Source organism: Protobothrops mucrosquamatus, unplaced genomic scaffold (assembly GCF_001527695.2).
Source record: "Protobothrops mucrosquamatus isolate PMUCROS unplaced genomic scaffold, P.Mucros_1.0 scaffold1518, whole genome shotgun sequence".
NCBI lineage: Eukaryota > Metazoa > Chordata > Lepidosauria > Squamata > Viperidae > Protobothrops > Protobothrops mucrosquamatus.
In genome coordinates, this window is record NW_015387690.1 from 40,370 (window position 1) to 54,001 (window position 13,632).

Genomic DNA, 13,632 nt, shown 5'->3' on the forward strand with positions numbered 1-13,632 from the left:
CATCAATAATCTTCAGTCTATACATATCTTAATTAATTTGACATTCCACCTTTTAGACAATAACCTAGTAAGTTTTTCTTAACTTTAATTTGCCATTGATGTTTAAGTTTAACATTTAATCTTTATAATTTCCAGGTTTTAAATGATCCCAATTTCTAAGTCTCCTATCTCACATTTGGAGCTAATAATTTTTTTTCTTTTCTTCCTTTCACTTCCTTCCTTTCTTCCTTTCCAGAAAGAGAAAAAAATAAATAAAAATAAACCACCAACATTTATACCACAAACCCATATACAAATTTAATTATTAGTACTTATACTTTTAAGTTTTACTTAACCTTTGTCTCAACTCATAACAATATCTTAAATTCAAATCTTAATTATTTGTAGACATTCAGATTACATTTAATATTTAATTTTTCCAAATTTTTAATTAAACACAATTCCTTTATCCCAATTGCTCATACATTCTAATATTTAAAATACACACCTTATATATAACTTCTACCATCTATCTTACCAATCTAATGACAATATAATATTCTTATTTCAACATATTTCTAGATTTTATATGACCAAAATTTTCTTTATCTCAAATCGTTACAATGTCTTGTGTTCAGAATACATATTCTATCTATTTAGATATATTCTATTTTAGATCTCATATATAGATCAGAACCCCAATCTTTTTCAATCTTATTCTAGCTTTTTTCCTCTGCCAGGTCATTTTTCGTATTTTTGCCTTTAAATCATCAAAAAAACCCTCCTTGTATTGTTGTGGCTATTGTTTGATGTTGATAAGAATGTCCAGTTGATGTTTTCTTAAAAGGACTAGTTGATTTAGCCAGTAGTCTCTTTATTTTTCCAGTTCGATGCAGTTGTCCCAAAGTATTTATCTTCTCTTTCATCTGTTTTTCTTGTTTATCTTCAAATTCCTTCTGGTTTATAAGAAACGCCCTTTCCTTGTTTTCTATTATCAATTTCTTTTTTGTGTTTTCTATTGTCTGTATTTGTTGAGTATCTAAGTCTTCTGTCATAACATTTGGTTGTTTCACTTTCTCTATAGAATTCTGTATAGATAATTCTTTGATTGAAGTCATAGTTTGAGTTTGTATATCCAGAGCTTGCATACGTAGAGTTTGGATCATCGCTTTTAACATACAAAGAATTTGTTCCTGTACTTCCTCTGTAGAAGAAATCCTTTTCTGTTCTCCTTCCATTGTAATATATTAAACTCAAGAGAAAGAAACTGACAGTCAGAAAGTCCACCAAATGGGGAGCTGAGCTGAATTTTGCATATGGTGTTTCAAGGTTATTTTGTATCTTATCTATTTTTCAAAGCTGTCAACAAGTCTCTTAGAGAATAGCAGGTTACGTCTTAGAGTTAGTTGGATCTTTTTAGGGTTTTTTTTTCCCCACTCTATTTTAAGGGGGAAAACCCCCCAAATCTTCAATAGTAATTAGAATAAAAATCAAGGAAGAAATATATATAGAGAGAGCAGAAAGTTGCAAGTCTTATAATCCACCAATTTTAGGAAATAGGATTCCAATTAAGATCTCAGTATTTTTCCAACGTTTTAAAACTCCCAAGTGGTTGATAGCCGCTGTTTCTGGAGGGAGGTCTAGAATCCCCCTTCCCTCACCACAGGGGGGAAAGTACTTTAGCAGCTTATGCAGGTAATTTAAGTAGTTAGGATGTAAGAGAGGCAAACCTCACCCAGTCCTGTCCACGCTGCTTTGAAGTTGCCAGATGGTAGTGTGACTTCGGCTGTTTGCAGCCTAGGGACGAGCCATATTTCTATGGCCGGTCCTTTCGTTCGCCGGTTTGGAGGAATCGCCTGGTCTGACGGAAGAGTTGCTGCTCTCCCGGGATCCAGCGAAAGCCCCTCCTTGCTGGTCACCTCTTCGGGGTGACTTTCGGCCCTTTTCAGGGCCCCCCAGCAATGCGAAACTGAACGGGGGAGAGAGAGCAAGTCTCCCAACCGTCCATGGCGGCTGTGTGACGACTGGAAGTCGCATTCATACTTTTCTACTTAAGAGGGTCACATGTAATTCAGGCTTACAAATAATATAGCTTCCATGTTTGGAAACATATCAATTTTGGTATCTTTACTTTGATCTGGCAATAACTATATTGTGGAAAAGAATCAGCTACAGAAAGAATGGAAAATGTTTGCAGTTACGGGGCTGAAAGCTGTCTTGAGAGAAATCCAGGCAAACTTGACAATCATAAAATAGGCCTTTTAGATTTACCAAAGTCAACAGGAACAAGTTATATAAGTAATTTCAGTGGGATTTGAATCCAAGTAGTACCACTAAAATCTTATAGCAGATCAAGAACAGACAGCTTCTGGATCATTTTCATCAGGCTTCCAGAATCTACCAAGTTCACACTAATAAAATAGGGAAAAATAAACTATGTGGTATTCTTCCAAATACCTTCCAAACTGGAGCAATTCCAATTATATAGCAACACTGCTGATGGCTATTTGTTTATTGTTTATTTAATAATTTGTTTATTTAATAATTTGTTCTGACTACCTTTAATTATTTGCTGACTACCAAACTGGAAAATAATTAGCATATTTAATTATGGAACTCTTATTTACATAACAGAGTCAGTGTTTCCTTCCAAATGTGGCAGAATGATCCCTTGTGGTCACTTAGTAGCTGTGGTCTTCTTTGATTGTATTCTCATCATAATGTTTCATCCATGTGAAAGAAAAAATATATCAATAACTATTGATAATGAGTGGTCTAATCAATTATAGTTTAAATTTGAACTTGCTAACTCCAGTCCGGTTGTATAAGCGAGAAATACTGCACAATGGTTGGTACTGGTTTTTTTGGAACTCTGTTCCCTCAAGTAGGTATTAATATGTTGTGGGAACAGTGTAAACAGTTCTGTTTTTTTGGAGCGTTTGGCTAACACCACTGCCGACAGGTTAGAAGTGATTGGTGCAGAATTAACAGCCATAAGGACAACGGTTTTACAAAATCGGGTCACCCTTGATTACCTGCTAGCTAAAGAAGGTGGAGCCTGCAAATTAATAGGCAAATCTTGTTGCATCTTTATCCCAGATGGCAATCAAAGCCTGTTCAACAATATTTCCAGGATACGAAGGGCTGTCACTGAGAATAGGAAGGACTCGGTGACACCCTTTGGGTCTTTTGGTACAGGAGGTTTCTGGAATATACTTTCCAGAATGTTTTCAGGCTTTGGAGGAAGAATTTTAATGTTACTTCTTATTTTATTTTGTATTATTGTGCTCCTTTACCTCATCATTATACTGATAAGGAAGTGTGTGTCCTCCCTTTGTCATAAACCTGCAACAACGCCTTTAATGACAATGAGCAGTCGGGCTATGGAGCACAATGTTACTTTGTCCCCCTCAAATATTTCTCTTCTGACGGGACCAAACATATTCCGTAACGTCATCTGAATGGCCCCCCTCAGAGCATCCCTCTGTTGCCTCGCTTATGCAATGCTTAAGCATTAGCCTATCGGGGATCCAACGTATGCTACAATGAAAAGTTTGGATAGCCCAGATACATACTTACCTTCTTAGGATAAAACTTATATTGCTACGACAGCACTGAAGTAAAACTTCCCTTGTTGGTCTTAAATCAACAAGAGTTCAGTTTGAAACATTAAATAGATAGCCCCATCTAGTCTTAAACTACATGGTGATGCTTGCAACCTTTTGTTCATATCCCTATTCTCTGGATAGTAAACAGAAGTGTCCTTACGGACAAGAAGTAGGAACTGTGAAAGGAAAAATATATCGATAAATATTTAATGAGTGGTCTAATCAATTATAGTTTAGATTTGAACTTGCTAACAAGCACTTGGCTTTCGCTTGCTGTTGACCTTCAGTAGGAAATGGTGACAGTTTGTGGTCGGCACACATTTCTTCACAAAAACGGAACATAGGACAAGAATGTATGAGAAAAGAGGAACTGACCCTTGCTAACAGGTACAACTTCTGCAATGCCATGTGTAGAAATGGTAGTGAGGAAAGTAGTGGTTGGAACAGGGAAAGGGAAAAACAGGAAACTGGGTAACAAAGCAAGAACAGGGAACTAGCCCAGTGGTCAGTTCCGAGAAAAGGGAACTAGTGAAGGAACTGTTCCAGAAAGTCACATGTTGATGGGATTTACTAAGAAAAATGAAATGGGATGGCTAATGGGTGGTTCCAGAACGTCAGAGGTGGGCATAGTACTAAGGTATAAAGTATGCCTCAAAAGATAAGGGCGTTGCCATTTGGCCACTAAGCCGTCACACTTAATGACTGCTTGTGCATTTGGCCCTTATTGCAGTAAGCTGTTGAAATGTAAGTACTGAATCTGTGTGTTCAATTTAAATAAACCTCTGGATCCTAAAGTGAGATTTTTGTTGTGTGTTGTCTCGTTTCATTTAAACAAGTTTTTCCCCTGACAGCCAAGAGTAACTGGAAACAATCTCTGAAATAGGTAATTCGATATAACATATGCACAAGTGCACACAAACCCGCACACAAAAAAGAAAGCTTACCTGTTGCGCATCTGCTTCAGACTCGAATGTAATAAACCAGTTGTCATTATAGGCAAACTCACAGTTGATGAACTTGGGCAGGTTCTCACCTTTGAAGAGTGCTTCAACCTCCTAAAATAAATAAATAGATAGATGATGGATGGATGGATGGATGGATGGATGGATGGATGGAATGATAGACAGCAAGGGTTGGAGAGAAGAAGGGTTCATTGAGAACTATAGCCAAAGATTGATTCACCCCCAACTGAAGCCATATTAGAACTGTCTGTAAAGAGTATCTAGGAACTAACATAGTGCTGCTTAATTTCAAGACAGACTACGAAATACTAAATAGTAAAATGCTCTAGGTATCCTCTCTGTTATTAGTATTTTAGTATTCTTGTAAATTTAAAAAATCTACAAGCTTTGCTGTTGAAATAATATACTTACATCAATTGGAGTAGATTCGGGTACCTCACGTAAAATTACAATGCAGCGATTTTGGTTTGGCCTGACTTTTTCACCTTTCTCATCAACTTGGACTAAAGGCAATGCTGAAAAAAGAACAATCTTGTTGCTTTAGTATCAACAAGTAGAGTTCTGTATTGTATTTACTACTTTTAACACTCTATTAACTGATAGGAGCATTAGATCAGTTGTTTATTAAAAATATGATTCCCCCTGTTTTAACCCTTCCCAGACAAGTTCAGAGCCATGATCTATATTTGCTCTAACTGAAATATGATTGAGGAGTTCATAGCAGATTGCCCTTTCCTTTTCCAGAAGGGTGTTTGTTCTCCTGTAAACTACAGTCTGATCTCTTATACAGGTAATCCTCAAGGTATGACAGGTCATTTAATGAACCTTCAAAATTACGGACAGACCCCCCCTCCAAGCTACATATGACCCCATGTGAACCCAAGTTACAATGGCTGTGGCGGACCTGCTGTCATTTGCCCTTACGATCCATCACAGGGTCACTGCAGCGCCCCCCGCCTCTCTCCATGTCACCCCCCCACAGCGCTTGGACCTCCTCCCCACATGCCCATCATGCCCCACGTTTACCTTTTGAAGCTCTTCCAACCTCATGTTGTAGAAGCAGGGTAGGCCATGTGTCCCTGGGCTGCACAGTGGCGATTCAAATATGGCCACCATTTTGTCCCACCTGTTTGTGAGTGGGAGAAAATGGCCACCAGAGAAATTGCTTCATTTTGCTGCCTTAGAGAGGTCTGCACAGTGCTGCAGAAGCTTCTCAATGCTGCAGAAAGCCTCTGCAGCACTGTGCAGACCTTGTTACGGCAGAACAACGTACTTTGTCCCTGGGCCATGCAGCAACAACCCAAATGCGGCTGCCATTTTGTCCTGCCCATTTGTGGGTGGGGACAAAATGGTTGATGCTAGACAAGCTGCTTCATTTTGCTGTCTGAGAAAGGTCTCCACAGTGCTGCAGAAGCTTCTGAATGCTGCAGAAAGCTTCTGCAGCACTGTGCAGAGCTTGTTAAGGCAGCAAAATGAAGCAGTGTTTCCCCGAGTCATGTGGCAATGACCCAAATGTGGCCGTTTTGTGGGCGGGACAAAACGGCAGCCACTTTCGGAACCGTGCCATGCAGCTATGTAAACAAGGAAGTCATTCCAGCACTCTGGAAGGCCTCAGAGCTCTTCAAAAGGTAAGTGAGTTGAAGGGTGTTTGGCCTGGTGGGGTGGGAATCAGGCTTAAGGCCTGGGAGGACCCGGTGGGAGTGGGAAAAGGCCTGTTGGTATTCAAGGTGTGGGAAGTGGAGCATGGGGCGTCTTGAGGGTGGGTGAGGCCTTGGGAGGGCTAGGGCAAGTGGGCCTGGGCCTGTACTAGACCTCCTATCATCTCCCCCACCCAGGAGCCACCCCACAATCCACTTAACAACCTGCACATTTGTTTTACGTTTCATTGGGGAGAGCAGGGATGGGGGGGGTCGTTAGGTGACACGTTTCACCTAACGACTGCTGTGACATGCTACTACAATGGGCAGACTCCATTATGGTCGTACCTCGAGGACTATCTGTAAAAGGAAGAAAGTGTGCCGGAATACAGGTAGTACTTGAGTTACGAGTGTAATGGAGCCTGCCCATTCCACTCGTAAATCAAAAACTCGTAGAGTGAATCTCGTTCGAGGTACGAGATCACTCCAGTGCTCGTTAAACACACGCGGCTCGTAAAGCGAACATGAGGTATCTCGGGGTGAGGAAGGCCATGGAGGGCCTAGTGCTGGAACAGGCCCCCAAGGCCTCCCCGACCCACAAAGATACCGCATGCTTCCCCCACCCTGCCTGCCGCGCCAGACTCACTCACCTGGAAAAGATCCATGTCCTCTGCCGCGGTTCCTGCTGCTGCCTGGATTTGAGGCTGGGGACATCCCACGCAGCCCAATCTGGGCTCCGGAGGCCTTTCCCAGGCCACTGCGGCCCAGATCTAAGGCCAGGGAACGCTTCCGCGACCCCCCGTGACCCGATCTGGGCTCTGGAGGCCTTTTCCAGGCCCGATCGGGCCATGGGGGGCTGCGGAAGCTTTCCCCAGCCTCAGATCTGGGCTGCAGCGGCCTTGAAAAGGCCTCTGGAACCCTGATCGGGCCACGGGGGGGCACGAAAGCCTCCCCCGGCCTCAGATTCTGGCCGCAGCGCCCTGGAAAAGGCCTCCAGAGACCAGATCGGGCCATGGGGGGGGAACGCGGAAGCTTCCAAGGGCCTGATCCAAGCCTCAGAGGGGTTTTCCTAGCTGTTTGCACCAGGAACGGAGGTTGGGGGGGACTTCTGCATACCTCCGAAGGTTGGATCCAGCCCTCGGGAGGACTGCTCCAAGCTGCTGCCACCAAGAATGGAACTTCCAAGGCCTTGATCCAACTTGGAGCAGTCCTCCGAGGACTGGATCCAGCCTCCGGAGGCATGCAGAAGCCTCCCCCGCCCTCCATTCCGGGCCACTTGGAGGAAGGCTCCGGGGACAACGGGGTCACTTTCTCCCCCTGCACAGCGAGCTCCGGCGGGCTGGACGCGGGTGCAAGGGGCCTGGCCTTCTCCCTCAGTTGAAGGCTTCAGGCTTGCTGTCAGGCAGAAAGGAGTTGGGGGCAGGAGCAGGAGACAGGCACTTTTCGCATAGAGAATGAAAGTTTCTGATGTCCGTGATTTGGTGCGACTTCAAACACTTGCACAAGATCACGGACTCCAGAAACTTCCATTCTTGGTGCAAAAAAAATTTCCAAGCCGACTCTCCTCTCCTTCAAAGGGAAAGAAACTGCAGCAGAGAGGATTTTTGTAAGGTAAGTGAGTCCGGCATGGAAGGAAGGGAGGGGAAAGCAGTTGTGAGGAGGGGGGGGGAATAGGGTGAATGTTGCAGTGCCACTGAAGTCGCTCATAAGGGCAAACAAATGCCGTGGTGCTACAATATTCGTAACTTCATCACGTAACTTTGAACGAGCGTTAAGTGAACGCTCGTAACTCGGGGATTACCTGTAAAGAGAAAGAAAAGTCTGAGACTACCCTTCATCGGATCCAAATTAAAATTTGGAATTTCCAGAAAACGAAAAAGCAAACACAGGTAAAACTGAACCAGGAAAAAAACCACTTGATCCAAAAGGACCGTTACTTGGGTAGACAAAGATAAATGTCTATTCAGCAGTGAGCTAAGGTTATTCTTTATTTCCTGTGTACAAGTCAGATCTTTATTGGTTCCGATATATATTTTATAGTATGGAAGTTCAGATATTCTATGTTTAATGCATTCTGAGATCTCTGTGCAGCAGTGTCTCTTATGTTATTCATAAACGTCTTATCTCCTGAGATCTGCCTCAAACTTACATTTTCCTTTGTAACATTTTATAGAAGATTCCTTTAAGATAGTGTTGTGAATTGAGCAGCATGGTATTTTTATTTCTTTTGCTGCTGAATGTTTTATCTGTTGACTATAGGTTGGGAGCTCCCAGGCTCTGTGACACACTTGGGTTAAGTGAGAGGATATGGGATAAAGACATCTCTCTGGAAGACTGTAGTTACTTCTGCCACCACCTAACAACTACACCAATGCAGGGTAAGGGTGTGTACCATCCAGAGGGCTTCTGGAGGGAAGAAGATATCTTTGACTTTTCATGCTATAGGCTCATCCCTGCCACTATACCATCAAACATAACCAATGCCTAAGGTAGAAATTATCTTAACTGCTCTATCTCCATGTTTAAACTTTAGCATTTAGCAACAGCAATAGCATTTAGGCTTATATACCACCCCATAGCATTTTACAGCACTCTGGGAAGTTTACAATGTATTTGCATATTGCCCCCAACAATCTGGGTCCTCATTTTACCAACCTCGGAAGGATGGAAGTCTGAGTCAACCATGAGCCCCGTCAGGATCAAACTCCAGGCTGTGGGCAGAGTTTGCTTGCAATACTGCACTTTAACCACTGCACCACCAGGGCTCCTACTTTAAACAGTGATGCCCAGCTGTTCTGATTTGGAAAACGGGCTTGGATGGGGCCGAGGAGACCTCCTTAAAGAAGCTGTGCCTTTTCCTAGGCTTGTGCCATAATCATGCAGTCTCACAAAAATATGTATTTGATGGTAGGAGGTGCTGGCAGAGTGCAAAGAAGTCAGTTTATCCTGTTGCCAACTCCTTAAAAGGCCTTCTAACTCCAACACACATTTTCTTGAGAGTGCATATAGGCCCAAAGAAAGGCACTCAATGCACATTGTATTCACGAAAACTGCCATTATTCAGGATAGCTGTTTGCAAGCTACATAGTTCACAAGAAGGAGCCAGCAGGCATATATACATTACGTAAGCCTGACTCAGTCTAGTGAATATATACAGGTAGTCCTTGACTTACAACCATTTGTTTAGCAACCAGTTGAAGTTACAATGGTATTGAAAAAAGTGACTTCTGACTGGTTCTCACAGTCATGTGATCACTTCCCCACATTCATGTGATCACAATCTGGGCACTTGGCAACCGGTTCGCATTTATGACAGTTGCAGCATCCTGGGGTCACGTGATTGCCATTTGCGACCTTCCCAGCCAGCTTCTGACAAGCAAAGTCAATGGGAAGCCAGCAAGGATGGTCACAAATCATGATCACATGATGTTTCACTTAACGGTGGTGATTTGCTTAACGACTGTGACAAAAATGTAGTAAATTTGGGTGCGGTCACATGATGCCTCGCTTAATGAAAAAAACACTTAACAACAAATTTTCCAGTCTCAATTGTGGTTGTGAGTCGAGGACTACCTGTATAGAGAGACTTAATTCTGCTATTTGTTAAGGTGTCCCCCAAAAAAAATGGTGTTACCATTTTAACATACATTGCTTTTTAACGGAAAAAAATGAGGTTCAACTTCACCCATCTCATCTAAGCCCTCTTTAATTCTAAATAATGGTGCAAAAATTCCTGCGCTCAGTCACGCAAACCCTTGGACTACTGCAATGCACTCTACATGGGGCTACCCTTGAAGAGCATTTGGAAGCTACAATTGGTGCAGAGTGTGGTGGTGTGGGTAGTTCTTGGGGCCCCTAGAGTGGCCCATGTTGCACCACTGCTCCACATGCTGCACTGGCTGCTGGTTTGCTTCCGAGTGCAATTCAAGGTGTTGGTTATCACCTTTAAAGACCTGCATGGGATGGGTCCAGGTTACCTGAGGAACTGTCTCACCCCAATGTGACGTGCCTGCCCCAACCGTGCTGGCAGAAGGGGCATGCTGCAGTCAAGGAATTTTGGCTGGCAGAATCCAGGAGAAGAGCCTTTTCTGCTGTGGCTCCTGCCCTTTGAACACTGTACCCCCTGAACGGTGAGATCTGCTTCCACCCTTCTGACCTTCTGTAAGGGCCTGAAGACCTGGCTCTGCCAGTTGGCCTGGGGCCCCAACAGGGGAGTATCGCGTTGCAAGTGGTTGATAGTTTAAGAGAAGATCCCACCTTCCCCCCCCCGCACATCTTGCTCCCTCCCCCCATCTTTTAATTGTAATTTGTATTTTTATTTGTATCAGAAATATTTATTTTTATGGTTTTATTGCTTTTAATGTAAGCAGCGCAGAGTCACCTTGAGGAGAGATGGGCAGCAAATAAATCATATATATATTTGTATGTATGTATATTTATATATACACACACAGAGAGAGTATATTACCTGATTTGCCATTACTTACATCGCAGCACTTCAACAATCAAATCCCTATCTGTGCTCAGCTTCCTGACATGATCAAGATTAGCTACCGTCATTATTGGCACATACTGATCACTGTCCATCTGAGATATAAGGTACATGTCACTGGCAAGATTCTCTCTGTTGAAGAAAAAAGAAAAAAATTACTACAAAATTGATTATCCGTGCAATTAGTACATTGACCTTCATAGTGTTGCACTGGCTTTCAAGATTATTCCTAAATATTAAGATACGATCATGGTTTTACTTTAAAATGCCTTTGTTTCTAGTAAGATTAAACAATTATAACCAACCTTGGTTTTCTCATCACTTAGATTGTAAAGTCCTGCTTTTCTTGCACAATTTGACACAGAAAGCCAAAAGCAGCCCATTTTTGAGATGCTTTTAAAAAGCATTAAATTGAGTAATATACCAAACTGATGGCCAGCCATGAAGGTGGCGGGTGGGTTACATTTGCTTCAGCTAATTCTGTTTAAAGCTACAACTTTATATTAAATGAGTAAACCAGTAACTAGGTTACATGAGGAGTATTGGAAAATTACTGCTATATACAATACAAGAATTCCAAGTGTTTGGCACCTTACATTTAATGATAAACAAAAGAAGGTACCAGTATTGAAACATTCCTTTTTAGTGCAGAGGACAGCATACAATTGACTTGCATCTGTTTTCAACAATTAGTTTTTCTAAACCTCTGAAATAACAAACTTTACTGTAATAGAGAACCCATGGAACACCTAGCAAATGGCAGGCAGCTTGTAAAATTGCCTTCTTTTGTGTTTCAGTTGAGGAAATCAAGAAAAGAAAATTAAACATTTAAGGAAAATAAAATCTTGGCTATTGTATTATTCCTTCCCACCCACCCCTCAGATTTTCATGCTATAAAATTAACACACACACACACAAATATATATATATCCCTGCCCAATCATGAATTTCTTTGCAGTCCAGAGGCCATATTGCTTATGGCATTCATAATTAATTATATCACTTATTCCACCCTAATTAACATTTAATCTATCCTCTTAATAGCAATAACAGGAGGCGCAACTAGATCATATCCATTAAATGCTTACCTTGATAAGCAGAACTCCAGTGTGTTTTTAAGCACTTCTCGTAAATCTCCTTGACCTTCTGGCTTAAAGTCTTCTTTACTTCCTAGAATGAAAAACAAGAAATAGACAAAAACAAATGCTATATAATTCTTCATAAAAGTAGCAATTTATATGCTAGATCAGAGGTTCTTAACCTTAGCAACTTTAAGCTGTGTGGACTTCAACTGCCAGAATTTTGGGCCTTGAGGTTCACTCGATTTAAGTTGCTATGGCTGAGAAACACTGGCCTAGACAGTCTACCCATTATGGAATGTGGTGCTGTCAATTGAGAAACTGTAGCCATTTTACCTTTTGCTTTCCTTTTGCTTTTTTCTGTTGTTTGGGATTCTCAGATGTAGAAGCGGGGGAGGGGGGAATGCCTGAGCATTTTCTGTTAGCCATAACATTTGCAGCTGGGTGAAAAATCAAGGTCAATGTTAGATAAAGTTTTGGCGGGTTGAAAAGTTGGGAGGAGAGCCCACATTTTAGAATAATTGGTGAATGTGATTTATGACAGCCTTTCTGGGGTGGGAATTGCAACTTGGTACTTTGTATCGGGGGGGAGGGAACTTTAGTCTTGGGTTCAACTATGTAAGTGCCGATACTTTGTTTCCTGAATAAAATGTTCTTTAAGGAAGAAATCTTTGCCTTGAAGTTCTTTTAATTGGTTTCATCAATCGGAACCATGACATTAACCCAAGACTGCCTTTTATCTTAAATCAGCGGTTCTCAACCTGTGGGTCGCGACCCCTTTTGGGGTCGAACGACCATTTCACAGGGGTCGCCAAAGTTCTGAAGTTTTTCCTCATAGAATCCTTATGAAATGCAGTCCGGCATTTCCCCCCCCCCTTTTTCATGAGCTGTGCTATTCCCTCTTATTCTATTGGCTTTTGAAAGCCAATAGAATAGACTCTATTCAAGAGAGTCTATTCTATTGGCATTCGAAAGCCAATAGTTTATTGGCTTTCGAACGCCAATAGAATAGACTCTCTTGAATAGAGTCTAATTCTATTGGCTTTCAAAAGCCAATAGGAATTGTCCAGGCTGTTTCTGCCCTGCTGAGCCCGCCAAAAGTCCCAGTCGGCAAACGTTGCTGCAAGTTGTCTGCAGCTAAGGCGAGCTTTCTGGAAATTTCCACCCCTCCCTGCTGAGCAACTACTAAATGTAAGTAAAAGAGGGCCAGGGGTGGGAGGGCCGCCCAGGAGCGCCTGGGCCTGCCTGCCGCCGCAACAAACGGGGGGCAACGGCGGGCACTGGGAGGGTAGCTGGCGCGCGTGGGGCCCGGCCTTCCCCCCGTGTTTTCTGCTCCACCCCAAATTCGCCTCCCTTCCACTCTCCTTACGCAGCCATCTATGGCCTTAATACAGCCCTCAGTCTGTCTCGCTTTCAACACCCCCTAAAATTCTTCATTCAGGCAGGCTTCCAGAATTCGGCTGGCAGGATGCAGGTAACCCCTCCCCCCCGTCCTGCCGCCTCCCACAGCGCCGCCCCGCTCCGCGTCCCGTGCCTCCGTGTCTCAAGCCTCCGTGGCACAGAACTGCTGGCGTTATGCTTGGGCGGAAGATTTTTTTCTTTTAGAGATGGGGCGGGTGGGCCCGACATTCGCGGGCAGGCAGGACCACGCCCGCCGAGCCGCCGCCTCCCCATCGCCCTCCACGCCAGCCGGCTCCGTCGCCAGACCTCCCAGCTGACGGGCACAGGAGTTCGGCGCTGCGTCCAGCCGAAGAAGCAGGCGGCTGGGAGGCCGCCATGGCGCCTACCTCCTGCGCCTGTCAGCTGGCGACCCCCGGACCTGCGCCCGTCAGCTGGGAGGTCCGGCGACGGAGCCGGCTGGCGTGGAGGGCGGTG

General features: G+C 43.4%; 1 protein-coding gene across 1 annotated transcript in view; it reads right to left on the reverse strand.

Moving 5' to 3' along the window:
- LOC107293150 (la-related protein 4B) overlaps positions 1-13,632 on the reverse strand; it is a 72,132-nt gene that overhangs the window by 7,915 nt on the left and 50,585 nt on the right. The window contains exons 4-7 of the mRNA XM_015822286.1: positions 11,767-11,848; positions 10,674-10,810; positions 4,961-5,064; positions 4,532-4,642 (exon numbers count right to left, since the gene is read on the reverse strand). Of these exons, the coding sequence (XP_015677772.1) occupies positions 4,532-4,642; positions 4,961-5,064; positions 10,674-10,810; positions 11,767-11,848 (434 nt within the window). The remainder of the gene's footprint in view (positions 1-4,531; positions 4,643-4,960; positions 5,065-10,673; positions 10,811-11,766; positions 11,849-13,632) is intronic.